The 16,467-nt window shown below is 31.8% G+C and overlaps 1 protein-coding gene across 1 annotated transcript; it reads left to right on the plus strand.

Moving 5' to 3' along the window:
- Positions 1-13,689: 13,689 nt before the first annotated feature.
- On the plus strand, positions 13,690-14,271 carry LOC133322378 (arylalkylamine N-acetyltransferase 1-like; the record flags this gene model as incomplete). Its single annotated transcript, XM_061531380.1, has 1 exon — positions 13,690-14,271. A coding segment is annotated over one exon (582 nt), but the record flags the coding sequence as incomplete, so codon positions are not given.
- Between the last annotated feature and the right edge of the window lie 2,196 nt (positions 14,272-16,467).

The following is a 16,467-nucleotide window of genomic DNA, read 5'->3' on the forward strand; positions in this document are numbered from 1 at the left end:
TTTTAACCACCAAGAAATGGCACCTTGCCTTGAAAATTTGCCTATTACAGGGATGCTTTGAATTTCTTAACCCATTAATAATTCGCAATACAAAATGACAGCTACTTCAATCGGAAAATACCGAATATGGGCGGCACGATTTTTTTTTCAAAAATCTTCGCTTATGGATAGTCCTTAAAAAATAATATTTAAAATATACACGCTTATGTATAGTCCTTAAAAATTATTATTTAAAAAATCCACACTTATGGATAGTCCTTAAAATAGAATTTAAACCAGTGAGCGGAGCAATATAGTCGGACGGACCGACCATATGAAACCCTACACAACATCCACGGAAATCTAACTTTGTGTGATTTTTTATTCTGAGCTTGAGTAATATTTCGCGATATTTGCAACATCTTGACCTTCTAAAGGTCAGTCAATATTACTAATATCCAGTACAGCCCTTCTAATTACTTGTCCAGATTCCCTTCACTGTATGTTGTGTTGTGAGGTTCGGCTTTCAATTGTGGTCTATACATCGACTCAAAATAAAAAAAAAACAGTGAGCGGCCGGTCATATGATACCCTACACAACTTCCACGAAAATCTAACATTCTGTGGTTCTATATTCTAAACATGGAAAATATTTCGCGATATTTGCAACCTCTGGACCGACTAGAGAGAGGTCAACAAATATTACCAATATTCAGTACAGCCCTTCTAATTACTTGTCCATATTTCCTCTACCGTGGGTTGTGCTGTGATGTTCGGCTTTCAATTGTGGCCTATAGCTCGACTCAAAAAAAAAAACAAAAAAATAAGTTTTCGGTACACTTCATCCCAATATTATTATCTGATCATCACCGAAAATTATAGGTGTTGTCCTTGAACATACCTAGACCCTCATGGAAAATTTCAAAGCGATATGCGCAATATTTCCACCCTCTAGTATGGTAATGGTTTATTGCATAATATATGAATACATAAGCCTCTAAAAATATTTACGTGTAACTCCCACATCCGAGTACATACGACAATGTAATTGGTATCAATTTAAAGGTCAACCACTCCTCTTGGATATACTATCAATTTCTTAGGTATATATTCTTCGGGGGAAAATATATACGCTGTAGAATAAAAATGTTGTCATTTTTCACACAAAAGTCAGGGCCATTTGACCCGCTAAATATTGACCGATCTTTATCAAAACAGACATGCTTATTTTTTAGCCCGATCCCGTTTTCCATGTAAAATTTCGTGATGTTCGGGCCATAATTGCGGCCTCTGGAGTGACAGGAAAAACCGCAAAAATGAAGTATTTGGTCCATTTCATCCCCTAAATATTAACCGATCTTTACCAAAAACAATAGGGGTCTTCATTGACCAGAACCTATCCTACATGCAAAGATTGGTCCATAACTGTGGCCTGTATCGTGTTTACAAATTATAATGGACAGACGGACGGACGGACACACGTGTCTAGATCGACTTAAAGGTGGGTCTAGGACCAATATTTTGCGGCGTTACAAACTCTTGGGGCTGCTCAAAGCTATAATACCCTGACAACATAGTTGTGTAGTGTATAAAAACTTCATTCTTAAATCTCGAATAATCTTTCAAAATATATTTCCAGGTGTAAAGCTCAGATATTATTTTAATAAATAGTTTTGAAAAATCCACGTATTGTCTTTCATAAAATAGTTTTAAAAATCCACCCTTAATGCTCGGATAGCCTTTCAAACCAAAATAGTCTCAAAAGGTGATTATTGTCCGAATTATATATCTTTGAAAACAAATATTCCTAAAAAAACATCAAACTTTTATAAATATCAACCCAATGAATAATATTCTTAAAAAATTCAAAAATTCAGGTCACATGCTTAAGTAGCCGACCCCATTTAGTAAAACGCAATAAGCTATTACATTAATATTATTTATCCGCCCCAATATATATGGCTTACAAATTTCAATGCATAGGTACCCCTCCCTCATATTAGAATATTCATATTTTGTATTTTTCCATATTAATGCGTAATTTTCCTGCAACTTTTATTGAGCCTGTTGATTTTTTTTAATATATGCAAAATGTAATATTTATGGCAAACTAAACAAACAATAAATATTTGTGTAAAATAATTGTCATATAATCGTTAAGGTGTTAATAAAAAATACGCTAATATGTTTTTTATAACTGTTTTGCATACACTATTTATTATCGTTATTTATTAATGAATTCTGTTATTATTTATTCAATATTATGGTTGTTGTTGTTTATTCTTAACATCGTAGTTTTTGTTTGTTTGAATAATTAATTCTCTTAAAAAATCAATGAAAAAGAAATTCTCCAAATAATTAAAAAAAAATGTTTTATAATAATTTGCATAAATTTAAAATTCAAATTACAAAAATTTCACTTTTATTCTGAAAAAAAATAATCCCAAAATAAAATTCAATTTCTATACAATAACAATTATTGCAATAATAATTCGTCATTGTATGCCAAATAATTCGTGAAACAATTTCCAAATGATTTGCCAAAAAAATTATATTTGTGGAAAATTTCATTCAATATTAATGAAATAAAAATTCTCCAGATAATTAAAAAAAAACCATCTGCATAAATATTAAATTCAAATTACAAAAATTTCACTTTTATTCTGAAAAAAAAAAAATCCGAAAATAAAATCCACTGCGAATTTGCATACAATAACAATTCTCACAATAATAATAATTCCTCATTGTTTGCCAAATAATTCGTGAAACAATTTCCGATTTCCTTAAAACGTGCCTTTCCATTCGATACAATGTGAATTTCGGTGCATTTTTAATGACTTTTGAATAAAATAAAAAAACTACAAAAAACAATTGCTTACGTATCGATTTTTTATTCGACATATTAAGCCATAAATAATCCAAGATAATATCAAAGCAACAATTAAATTGTTGTAATAACAATATGTAATAATAAAATGTCTAAGTTCAGTTCCTAAATGTTGACGGGACAAGTGTGTGTGTATGAGCCGTGGTGTGGCGCACGTTTTTTATTGTTTTCTGTTTTTTTTTGTATAATTGCTACTTCATATATGGAGAAAAGAATGTAACAGTTGTTTTCCTATGGTGGTATTTTTTATTTAGTTTTTGGAATATATTGATATAAAAACCTATCGAATAATACTCTCAAACAAGTAAGGAAAGTTCAAAAAACGGACGGGACAGACTACATGATACCCTTCACCACCTTGGATACATACAAGAGATGTTAATATATACAATATCCTGTAAATAAAAGAAACATATAATCTTTAGAGGACCATTGAAATGGAATGGGGCGAAACTAAAAGTGTGATCTACATAGATATTTGAACCAATTAAAAAACCCATGCACATACGATTTTGAAATCTATGAAAAATTGTATGTCAATCGGATTCTTTTGTGTAGCATTTGTATGAAATCGAACAAAATAATGTATGTGGAGCTATATGTAAATCTGGACCTAATTGAGCAACCTATGCAACCGTTCGGTATGCTGCAGCACAGAGCGTTGTCCACAATTTTATATCGAGTATATGGAACAGACGTAGGCCTTCGGTGCATCATTTACAAAAACTTGGAGGAAACTATATATGAGTGCTATATCTAAATCTGTACCGATTTTAACAAAACATCATAAATATCAAACATGACCTAATTCAGTACGCTGTGCAAAATTTCGTCTCAATCGGACAAAAATTGTCAGTTTGGTGCACAATTTACCTAAAATCGAACTAAACTATATATGTGAGCTATATCTAAATCTGAACCTGTTTCCACAAAACTTCGCACACATCAAACTAGACCTTATATAGTACGTCGCGCAAAATTTTGTCTCAATCTAAAAAATATTGTAAGTTTGGTTCCCCATTTACCTAAAATCGGACAAAACTATATATGGGAGCTATATCTAAATCTGAACCGATTTTAATTAAACTTCACAGATAACAATCTGGACTTGATTCAGTACGCTGTGACAAATTTTGTCTCAATCGGACATACCTTGGCAGTTTTGTGCTCCATTTACCTAAAATCGGACGAAACTATATATGGGAGCTATATCTAAATCTGAACTGATTTTCTTCAATTTAAATTGGGTTTGTCCTTGAGTTAAATAAGTGACCTGTGTCAAATTTCATCCAAATCGGATCATAAATGTGACCTCCACTTTGTTTACAAAAATACATGAACGGACGGACCTGCATTATCGACTCAGAAAGTAATTCTATGTATACTCTCAAAAGGAACCATGGGTCTATCTCGATTCCTTTTGCCTGTTACAAACATAAGCACAAAGACATAATACCCTGTACCACAGAGTGGTGAAGGATATAAAAACACGTCAATTGATTTAATAATGGATAGTCCTTAAAATATCTAAACTTATAGATAGTTCTTCCACGCATTTGGATAGTCCTTAAAAATATTATTTAAAAAATCCTTCCGTGTGGATCGAATAATTCTTAAAAAATATTATTTAAAAGATCCTCCATTGTGCATCGGATAGTCCTCAAAAATATTATTTAGAAAATCGACGCTTATAAATCATCGAACAGTCCTTAAACGTATTTTTTTTTAATCCACGCTTATACATAGTTCGTAGAGTTCTTTAAAATATTCTGAGTTTATAGTTTAAATATGTCTTCACAAAATATGCAACTACAAAAACGTTTTGATTAATTTCTCTTTCGAGGTGAGCTACATTATCGAAGTTGCAATGAAATGTTTTGGCCGACCAAAAATGCGCTAATGTGTAGCTTTTTTAAGAGCTCGTAATGACAAGGTGCACAAGAATTCGTTTTGAGGTGTACTACTCGGAATAGACCTCCTACGCCACTTAAGCGGAACAGTCTTCATATGAATGGTTTTCCTTAATAAGCAGACGACCATTTACTTCGAAGTGCTTCTTCCACGAGCAAGTTTCATCTGATTTTTTTAAATATCCACGCGTATAGTCTAATAGCCTCTTATAAAAAATGTTATTAAATAATGTTTCTTACTACTGTAGTAATTCCGGACAGTACCCCACCGGACCCCCATCTTTTGATTTCCTTTTGGTTCCTCTATTATTTCTAAAAATGTCAAGATTCCTCTACAAATATTCACTAAAAACGATGCCTATTAATTTATTAGCTAATCTAAAAATATTCAGTATAAAACCAAAGCCTATCAGTTCAATAGCTCCTCTAAAAAATGTTACAGAAAATCTTGTAACATTTTTTCTAATAGTACCATGATAATTTTCATAAAGAAAATCGACACTTATTGATTTATTGGCCTTTCGGAAAATAATTAAAAAATCTACCTTTGTGGATTAATAGAACCTCTTAAGATGGTTCAAATAGGCGGGATCTTTATGTGCGGGATATATTAGAGCACATATGGACAAATGAATGCAGACATGTTGTCAACCCTTCAAGAACCATAAAAATACTGAAAATGGGGCGATATCTTTACATATCGGGCTAAGTCGCAACATGATCATATTTTAATAATTGTCTGCATACATATGTATCAGCCTCCAAAAACCCGGAATGGACTTATTTTTGACTCCACCTCAGTGTTCAGGGTATGATAACCCCATCATAAAAGTATTATAAATTACAGCCCTACTAACCCTTTAAATTTCTGAAATTTAACGTAAAACTGCAATCCTTAATCCTTTTATAGTGCTTCAAAAAAATAATCCTAATAATTAGCTTTAAATGGCTCTGATGGTCCCTATACACATTTTCTAAAAATCCACGCTTTAAATCTCTGAAGACCGTTAAAAATATATTATTAAAAATCCACGACTTATTGCTCGGATGGACCTTGTAAAAATATGCTTATAAAATTAATTAAATCTATAAAGGTCCTTTACAAAAAATAATATTAAAAATCTAAGCTTTAAAGCTTTGAAGGTCATTACAAATATGAATAAATATCCCCATTTTAAATTTCTGTTCGTTCTAAAAAAACCAAGAATGCTTGCCTAAAAGCTCTGTTGGCTGGCCTTATAGTTCAAAGGTTTATTCGAAAATAATTTCAAAAAATTTAAAGTTCTGAAGATACTTCAAAAATATTCTTAATAAATGCATGACTATAAAGCTTTAAGTTTCCTTAAAAATATTCCAGCGTAAAAGCTAATATGTTTATTCGACAATTGTTGTAAACAAATCCACGTTTCAAAGCTCTAATGATCCTTCAAAAATATTCTTTAAATCTCTGCCGGTCTTTCAGAAATATTCTTAAAAATGTACGATTAAATCTCCGATGATTCTTGAAAAAATAATTCTTCAATAATACCTACCTAAAAGCTCTGATGGATCTTGAAAAAATATTCTTTAAAGAACATCAACATAAATCGCTGATAATCCCAAGATGTTTGTTTAAAGGGTCATGTGGTGTTTCTTAATATATCTAAAACAATCTTGAAAGCTCTGATTGCCCTTAAAATTTTATAACAATATTTTTTAACAATTCCTGTTTCACAGCTTAAATATATATGTACATTAACAATTTTGCCTCACGGCTTTTATAATCCTTCCAAAAATATTATTTAAAAAATTAAAGCTTTAAAGCACTGATGGTCTTTCAAAAATATTATTAAAAATGCACGATGTTTTTAACAATTCCTGTTTTACAGCTTTAATGGTGCTTCATATATATATTTTGTCTCACGGCTTTTATAATTTTTCAGAAAAATACTATTTAAAAATTAAAGCTTTAAAGCTCTGATGGCCTTTCAATAATATTATTAAAAATGCACGATTTATAGCTTTAATGGTCCAACAATTTTTTTCTGGAACAAATTCAAAATTTATAAATCCAATTGTTTTGGAAAAATTCTAGTCTAAATCCCTGATGGTCTTTCAAAAAATATTAAAAAAAATCTTATCCTTAAAAATCCAAACTCTAGTTGTCCTCCAAAAGAATTTAAAAAATCCTTGATGATCCTTCAAAAAAGGTTTTTAAAAAAATCTCTTATGAACCTTCAAATGTCTTAAAAGTACAGAATTTAATCCTCTGATAAAAAAGTTATAATAAATAACCCACGCTTAAAGCTATAATGGTAAAATATTGTCCAAAAATAAACGCTTTAAAACTCAGATGGGCTTCCAAAATTTATAATAAAAATCTATGTTTTAAACTCTGATGGCTTTTCAAAGAAAATTCATAAAAAATCCTCACCATAAAATCTTGATGGACCTTCAAAAATATTCCTAAAAAAAATCCATGCTTGCAACTCTGACCGTCCAAAAAACTACGATAATTGGTCGAATATTCGTTTTTGAAATATTAAAAAACGAACTTAAAGCTGCGATAATCCTTGCAATATATCCCTTAATAATCCCCTAATTGTTACCCTATCCCCTAAAGGCAAACATTATTACTTATTACTTAATTAAATTCCGCACCAATGCCAATTTCATGTAAATAGGTATACAGGTCAAGATCGTGATAAGATAGCACAAAAACCTGACACATTTCTGCCACCCCCTGTTTTACATGTTGTTTTTCGATTTTTTTTCTTTCAACAAAATCGTGCTGCTCATGTTTTAGTGATAGTGACTAACTTTCCAACATCCGTGAGTGCGGCTACGATTACGTGAAAATCAAAGTTTCAAGTTCAACTCGTTGTGTGCAGCCTTTTAGCAAACATCACGACCCATGGGCGGTTGGGTTCAAAACTATTATCCATTGTATAATTAAAAACTATTTATAATTTGCACAAAATCCATCCATACATGCAAATATGTTCATTTAAATAAATCACGTTTAATTCCTTTATCTAAACTAATAAACACCTTTGGTTTTGGCTTGGAAAAACCAACAATCCACCATGGAGGGATGAATGTGGACATTAAGACATTGGGTCTTGATAAAAATTGCAATATCAAAATAAATGCACATTGTAATGCATACAAACAAACACACCCTCAATTAGACAAAAACGAAAAAAACAATAGATTACATTTCAATGTTCATGATTTAATTAATCACCAAAGCCATCGATCGGCACGGCACGTTCGCTTAAATACTACAAAATGAACGGAGAAAAAAATAATTACAGCGCTGTACTGCATGGTGGTGATAGCTGTTGTCCCAACAGCTAACCAACCAGCCAGCATGTATTCTGGCATTTAATGAATGAATGAAAGAATTACGAGTTTTGCGACTATTGCTCTTTCGGTGTGATACGTTGTGTCCGATCCAGATGTACAGACGTCGACCACCAAGTATTAGCTATTAAGTAAGCCAAGCTTATATGGAAACTCCATTAGGTACTTAACTACTGTTGTTGTAATTTATGGCGTTTATCACATTTGACTGCTCTATTTTCAGCAGAGATGGTGAATTGCAAAGTTTGAAAGTTTAAAAACCAGTGAGCGGAGCAGTATAGTCGGACGGGGCCGACCATACGATACCCTACACAACTTCCATGATAATCTAACTTTCTGTGGTTCTATATTCTGAGATTGGGCAATATTTCGCGATATTTGCTCAATTTTGACTGGCTAGTGGTCAGCAAATGTTACTAATGATCAGTACAGCCCCTCTACATACTTGTCCAGATTCCCTTCACCGTGGGTTGTGTTGTGATGTTCGGCTTTCGACTCGAAAAGTACAAATAATTAAGTTTTCGGTCCACTTCATCCGAAAAATTATTATATGATCATCACCTAACATTTTAGGCGTTGTCCTTGACCATAACTGGAACCTCATGGAACATTTCAAAGCGATCCGCGCTATATTTCCGCCCTCCAATGTGGTAATAGGTTATTAACACTAGAACGCCGAAGGCGGTCATTTTGACCGCTTTTCCAATTTCAAGTATAAAAGCAACTGTGCATTTAATGACACTTTTTTTTAAATTTGGTGAATTTTTTATAATAAACGTAATTCTATGAGGAACAAAAAGTCACCATATTTTTAAAAAAAAGTGTCATTAAATGCACAGTTGCTTTTGTACTTGAAATTGGAAAGCGGTCAAAATGACTGCCTTCGGCGTTCTAGTGTTAAATAATATCTGAATACGTAAGCACCTGTAAATATTTAAGTGTAACTCCCGCATCCGAGTACCCACGACAATATAATTGGTATCAATTAAAAAATCAACCACTCATCTTGAATATACTATCAACTTCTCGGGTCTACGTCCTTCAGTGGTAAATATATACGCTATAGAATACAAATGTTGTCATTTTTCAAACAAAAGGTAGGGTCCATTTGACCCGCTAAATACTGACCGATCTTTATCAAAACAGGCATGCTTATTCTTTGGCCCGAACCCCTTCTCCATGCAAAAATATAATATTTGAGCCATAATTGCGGCCACTGGAGCGACCAGAAAAACCGACAAAAATAAAGTTTTTGGTCCATTTCATCCCCTAAATATTAACACATCTTTTCCAAAAACAATAGGGGTCTTCATTGGCCAGAACCCATCCTACATGCAAAATTTCGTGAAGATTGGTCCATAACTGTGGCCTGTATCGTGTTTACAAATTATAATCGACAGACGGACGGACGGACACACATGTCTAGATCGACTCAGCTAGTCGAGATATGACGATCGGTATACTTAAAGGTGGGTCTAGGACCAATATTTCGCGGCGTTACAAACTTTTGGGGCTGCACAAAGCTATAATACCCTGACAACATTGTTGTGTAGGGTATAAAAATTGAAAATTAAAAAAAATTGGAAATTAAAAATATGCACAAAAGAACTGTCAGATCAGGGATGAATATTTTTAGATTTACTATAAATGGTGTTTTATTTATTTCGATATTATTATAGGAACACCAATTTCAGAAAGAGTCTAAGTCATCTTGAAGTAGAGTTGACAAACATTCAGATCGATGTGAGAAGAAAATTTTTACGTCATCAGCGAACATTAGTATTTTTGAGTTTTTAATTGAATATGGAAGATCATTAATAAATAGTAAAAACAGGACAGGACCAAGATGATCATCTAGAGGAACTCCAGACGGAATAGAAATATGGGTCGATAACGTAGGTTAAAATCCAATTTAAAATATTTGTCCTGAAACTTATTCGATCAAGTTTATAAATCAGCAACTTGTGACGGAATAGAAATATGGGTCGATAACGCATTTTGAAACAACACAACCTAAGATCGATTCTGTAAGTAGATTGAAATCCAATTTAAAATATTTGTGCTGAAACCTATTCGATCAAGTTTATAAATCCGAAACATGAGTCTATCAAAAGCCTTGCTAAAATCCGTGTTAATAACATTAGTTTGTTTTCCATAGGTAAAACCATAGTCTCCGATGTAAATTGTATTAGGTTGGTTGAAGTAGAGTGGCCACGGCGGAAACCATGTTAATAAGGGCTCGTAATAGGTAGGACTTTATGAGAAATTATTTCTGTTATAAGCTTTTAAAATAACTTAGGAATGTAACTTAATTTAGATATTCCTCTATGGATTGATACATCAGATAAGCTACCTGAATTATGTAGGGGTATTAGAAATGATTTCTTCCAAAGTTTAGGAAAATACCCAAATTTGATTGAATAATTAAATAAAGTGATTAATGGACGGGATAAAATATTTTAATATGTTTTTAGGATATTACTAGGACTGCAATCAGGACCAGTACTCAAGCGTCGTAAACTATTTATGTTGTCCTCAAGCGTCGTAAACTATTTAGGACATGAGTAGTATCAAAATAAGGGGCGTCAGGGGAAAATGAAATATAAAACATAATTATGGTTTGGCTTGGACCTTAAATATATCGAAAATTACGCATGACGCTAAAAAAGATGTGTGAAGTCCTCAAAATAGCAAATAACCGGTTACTATCCAAAATACTGAAATTCTAGCGGTAACTTTTTTAGCAGGCTAATTGGACCAATATCAAACATTTTTGGTAGAACCATTTAAAATACACAAAAAAAAAACGAAATACAAAATTACTTCTAAATCTGCTGAAAAACTTTTCCAACATCCACAAAATACCGAATATTGGGGGCATCGCTGTATATGATCAAAATATGAGCCGATGTATCCCATTTGCCTAAAAGTACTAGAAATATATTTTCGACATTTCAGAGATCAAAAATTATATTAAAAATTTAAGCCACAGACCTAAGTATCCTTCAAAAAACTTCTTTAAAAATATACGCCTCTGGCCTGAGTAACCTTCAAACAATTTAAACAAAATGGATGCCAAAGACTTGAGTATCCTTCGAAAATTTAGCAAATCCACTCCTTTCACTTTAGTATACTTCAAAAAAATTATAAAAATCTACATCTCAGACTTGAGTACCCCTCAAGCAAATTTAAAAAAATCTTTGCCACAGACCTGAGTATCCTTAAAAATTATGATAAAAATCTACTCCTCAGACCTGAGTATCCCTCAAAATTATAATAAAAATTTACGCCTCAGACCCGTGTATTCTTCAAAATTATCTTAAAATCCTGAAGGATGTGACAGAAGTATCCATAAAAAACCTAAAAATATACGAATCAGACGTGAATTCTCAAAATAAATTTAGAAAAGCTACGCCAAAGACCCTCAAAATGTTTGTAAAAGTTCACGACTCAGGTCTGAGTTTCCCACATTTTTTTTAAATCTACGTCTCAGACCAGTGGTTGAAGGGGATCGTTTTTTGATCAACCAAAATATGGAATTTATGGATCATCCATTGATTGAAAATCCATTGATTGAAAATCCTTTAAAATATTCCACGTTCATACCTCCTTAAAAAATTCACGCTTTTACCTCGGATAACTCCTTAGATATATTCTAAAAAAAAATCCACGCTTTTAGCTCGGATAATCAATCCATTGAAAAAATATTCTTTAAAAACTCTAAAAAAATCCACGAACTTACCTTGTAAAATCCCTTAAAAATATTTAAAAAAATCAACGCTTGGAAAACCCGTAAAAAATCCAAGGAAAATGCTTTAAAAAATTCTTTAAAAAATCCACGTCTATATACTGAATAATCTTTTAAAAAATATTCTTTAAAAATCCACGCTTAAAGCTCTGAATGGTTTTAAAAAATATTCTTTAAAAAATTGCACATAAAAACTTTAAAAGCCTTTCAGAGTTTTTTTTTTTAATATTCATTAAAAACCACGCTGAAAGCTCTGGTACCATTTAAAAAATATTCATTAAAAACCACTCTGAAAGCTCTAATATCTTAAAAAAATATCTTTTAAAAGACGACGCTTAAAGCTATGATAATTTAAAAATATATATTCTTTAAAATCGACGCTTAAAGCTCTGATAGTTAAGAAATATTCATAAAAAATACACGCTTAAAGCTCTGATAGGGTTTAAAACATATTCATGAAAAATCCATTTTTCTACCTCGGATAATCCTTTTAAAAAATAGTCTTTAAAAAATCCACGCTCTGATAGGTTTTAAAAAATATGCTTTAAAAAGCCACGCTTAAAGCTGTTATATGTTTTCAAAAATATTCTTTAAAAACCACACATAAAGCTCTGATAGGTTTTAAACAATATCCTTTAAAACCCACGCTTTATGTTCTTATAGGTTTAAAAAACAATATTCTTTAGAAATCCACGTTTATAATAGTCTTTGAAAAAATATTCTTTAAAAAAATCTTCGCCGATAGATGGAATAGTCCTTCAAAAAATATTATTAAAAAATCAACGCCTATAGCTCGAATAGTCCTACAAAAAATATTCTTTAAAAAAATTGACCCTTCTAACTACAAAAAATACTATTTAAAAATCCAAGATTATAACTAGAAATGCAGAAAATACTTTTTAAAAATTCACGCTTATAGGTCGGATAACCCTTCAAAAAATATTATTTAAAAATCCGGGGTTAATAGCTGGTATTGTCCTTAAAACAAATTCTTAAAAAAATATTTTTGGAATATCTAAAAAATGTAACATTTGAAAACCATACAATTATAACTCGGAGATTCCTTAAAAGTCATTAAGAAAATATTCTTTAAAATTCAAGTTCGTATCGTTCTTCAAAGCTTATTAAAAAGAAAATCTTAAAATCCTTAAAGTATCCAAGCCTATAGCTAGGATGGTCCTTGAAAATATATATTAAAAAAAAAATATCTTGCATGGAATAGTCCTTCAAGAAATATTCTTTAAAAGTCCAAGTTTATAGCTCGGATAAAATACTAGTCCTGAATTTCCAAAATTGTCGAACACATTGCACTTTTCCATCCCTGATTTTTATTAACTTACTCTATAATTGCTGGTATTGGTCTTTAACTGAGCCAGCATTGATCACTAATGGATTCACTATAAATAGTTATCAATACTGCACAACTACTCGGCTACCTACCTCTAATCGTATCGCGAGAATGCTGCTGCTATTTTAAACGTTTCTTAAACGTTTTTTTTTCGAATGGATAAATATTTATTTTCACACTTTATGTGGTAATAAATTGGCTACTTATTTATGAGCGGATTGAAAACATAAATAGTGAATTCAGTTTATAAATAAACCAATATGGCAATTGCAATTAATTGCTCTAATTGTAAGGCGGAACATTGTAAATTAATAGTAGAACAACAACAAAACGATTCTGAATGTCTTAACGACATTTAGTTGTCATCGTATCCTTTTTGCGACAATGATTTATTGAAAGTTGTTTTAAAATTAGAATTCAGTTGGAAAAGTCTAAATTATTTAATCATTTTTATTATTTTCTTTTTTTGTAGGATGAACCCCTTAACACCTACCTTAACTTGGGCGAATGCAAAGAGCTCGAGGAATACTCCCTGAAATGCATCAAGGACGGCTGCTCCTTCAAGGCTGTGGCTAAGAATGGTGAAATAATTGGTGTCTTCCTTAATGCCCTTATGCACCGTCCTGCCCCTGATGCGGTACCCGAGGCCTCTGCAGATACCTGTGAACATCCTAAATTTAAGAAAATTCTCCAACTGATGGATTTCATTGAGGGTGATTTCAATGTTTTCGATTTGTATCCCGGCACCAATACCATTTTGGATGGTAAGATTCTGTCGGTAAATACCAATTATCGTGGTCTGGGTATTGCTGGCCGTCTTACCGAACGAACATTGGATTATATGCGTGAACATAATATCCCTGTGATGCATGTCTTGTGTTCTAGTCACTACTCGGCTAGAGTTATGGAAAAATTGGGTTTCCATGAGGTGTATCGCCTAAATTATTCCGACTATAAGGTCAATAATGAGGTTGTATTGAAACCAGAACCACCTCATGTTGCTGCCAGGATTTTGGTCAAGGAGATTGCGGATGTGGTGAAAACAAAACTATAAAAAAAGAAAACGCAACGCAAACAGGAAGAGGCTAGATGACTAGCTAAAAAGAGGAGGAGAATTTATACGGTCGGAGATTGGAAGAAAATGAAAAAGAGAAAAATTCCCCACCCATTTGTTAGTTGCATGGTTGTATGTACGATATGTATACCACCCTAGGTGTATGTATATGTTAGTTTGTAATATTTGTATGTATGTCTGTTGTTAATGAATTTTGTTTTTGTTTTTAATTTTCTTTTCTACATATAATTAATATTTTAAAACTTAAAATTAAAAATAAAAATATTAAGAAAGTATTGTGATTTTTTAGAATGATTTAAGTTAATTTTTATATGGTGTTGGTTTAAATGGAATTTATATATAAATATACAATATTACAATTATTATTATTATCATTTTAAGTTGTAAATTTCTTATTGACAGGGGTTTTGAAATACAATGAAAAAGTATGCCATATTTTATTTATTTGAAATTGTTGAGATTTTTTTTTATTTTTTTACAAATTATTTGTTTGTGATTTTTTTCGTTTGTCATTAAAAAACAAAAAGTCAATAATTTGATGATCAGCAATATTTATTATTTCAAAATAATTGAAAAAATTCCCCTATGGGAAAAAATGTACAATGATTTGCATTTTATGGATTTTAAATACATATAACTATTAATTGATTATTTTTTCTTTGATTGTATTATATTTTTTTTTTTGTTTTTATTTGAAATTGTTATATGTATATGCCCACTGTGTATTTTTTATTATATGTATAGTTCTAAATGTAATTTGACATGATTATGATTGAAGATTTTTGTGACTATTTACAATAATAATGTTATATAGTGCAAATATAAAAATTATTTTATAAATAATTTCATTATGTCTCTATCATAAAATCATAAATAAATGCCAAAATATCGCAACAGTTTGTGGAATATTTTTTTATTTCGGATTTGGTGGTAAGTTATTTTCCCACAGCCTTGATGGAAATTTGCCTCTGCACATAGGTTCAAAAATAATGGAAAGATGATTCCCCTCTTCGGAGTTAATCTAAGTTTGGTAAAAGTATTAGAATTTGCAAAGTTTGGATCAAATCGGACATTTAATTAGCTTAAAATATTAAAAAAAAACTTTTACACTGTGGGGGAAGTACCAGAAGAAGTTGACCGATATTCCCAATCTTCAAACTTGATTTAAGTTTGGACGAAATATTATTATGTGCAAAGTTTGTATGAAGTCGGTTAAGCACTTCAGAGTTATCGTGCGCACCAGCCAGACAGACATTTGTAAATCAACTCCAAATTGTCTAAAACTTATTTGAGTTAAAAGAAACCAATTTTTCGATGAGGCAAAGTGTGTATACCCTCATTATCTTTGTAACTCATCGAAATTATTATTATTAATATTCGCCCCTTGTAGGGATAGTCCCCATATAACCCCCTTTTTATATTAAAATAATTATCTAATTTGGTCCGCGTTTTTGGGTTATCCCTATATAGTCGTATTCCACCAAAGTAGGGGGATATTCTGTACTCGAGAGTATGGTATTGTAAAACAATTTTGCCGATTCTGCCATCTGTTGTAAACATTCTACCTTCTGATGATATCGAGATAAAAAATTAGAATGTCAGGTTCGATAATGAACTATATCGCTCGCATTTAAGCCCCCATAGCATGAATTGTAATGCAAAAATGTTAAGTTCGAAGTTGAGCTATATCGGTCCTCAATTAAGCATAACTCCTCTTGCTTTAGGTATAGCCTCCAGGGACTATATAGTTGCCCACACTCGGAAAACCCCTCATACTATGAAAAAGCAACGAAAAATAAACCCAAACCCCCCAATGTTTACGACCCCGCGTAAGTATAAACGACAACGATCTGCGTTAATATCAGAATTAAAGACCTCGTCCCCAGATTCACTAGATGAGCGAATTGCTATAATCCGTACAAGTTCTTCTACATCAGTCTTATTTGCGTCCATGCTCCGAGGGAAGATAGAAACAGAACATGAGCGCGGCGCTGGTCATGACATTAAAATTCTGCTAGGAGAAATTAAATGAAAAAATCGGTGGAGAAAATATTTTTGTCCCCACCGTCGAAAAATTCAGCCTCCTGATTCAAGCATCTCGATTTACATAAGTCCACCTGGATTTCTCCTGATCATGCAACGAGAAATCAAATTGATAATGTTTTGATAGACGGA

Source organism: Musca vetustissima, unplaced genomic scaffold, assembly GCF_032173495.1.
Source record: "Musca vetustissima isolate MV318-11 ecotype Yass unplaced genomic scaffold, APGP_CSIRO_Mvet_v1 utg29091, whole genome shotgun sequence".
In the NCBI taxonomy this organism is placed as follows: domain Eukaryota; kingdom Metazoa; phylum Arthropoda; class Insecta; order Diptera; family Muscidae; genus Musca; species Musca vetustissima.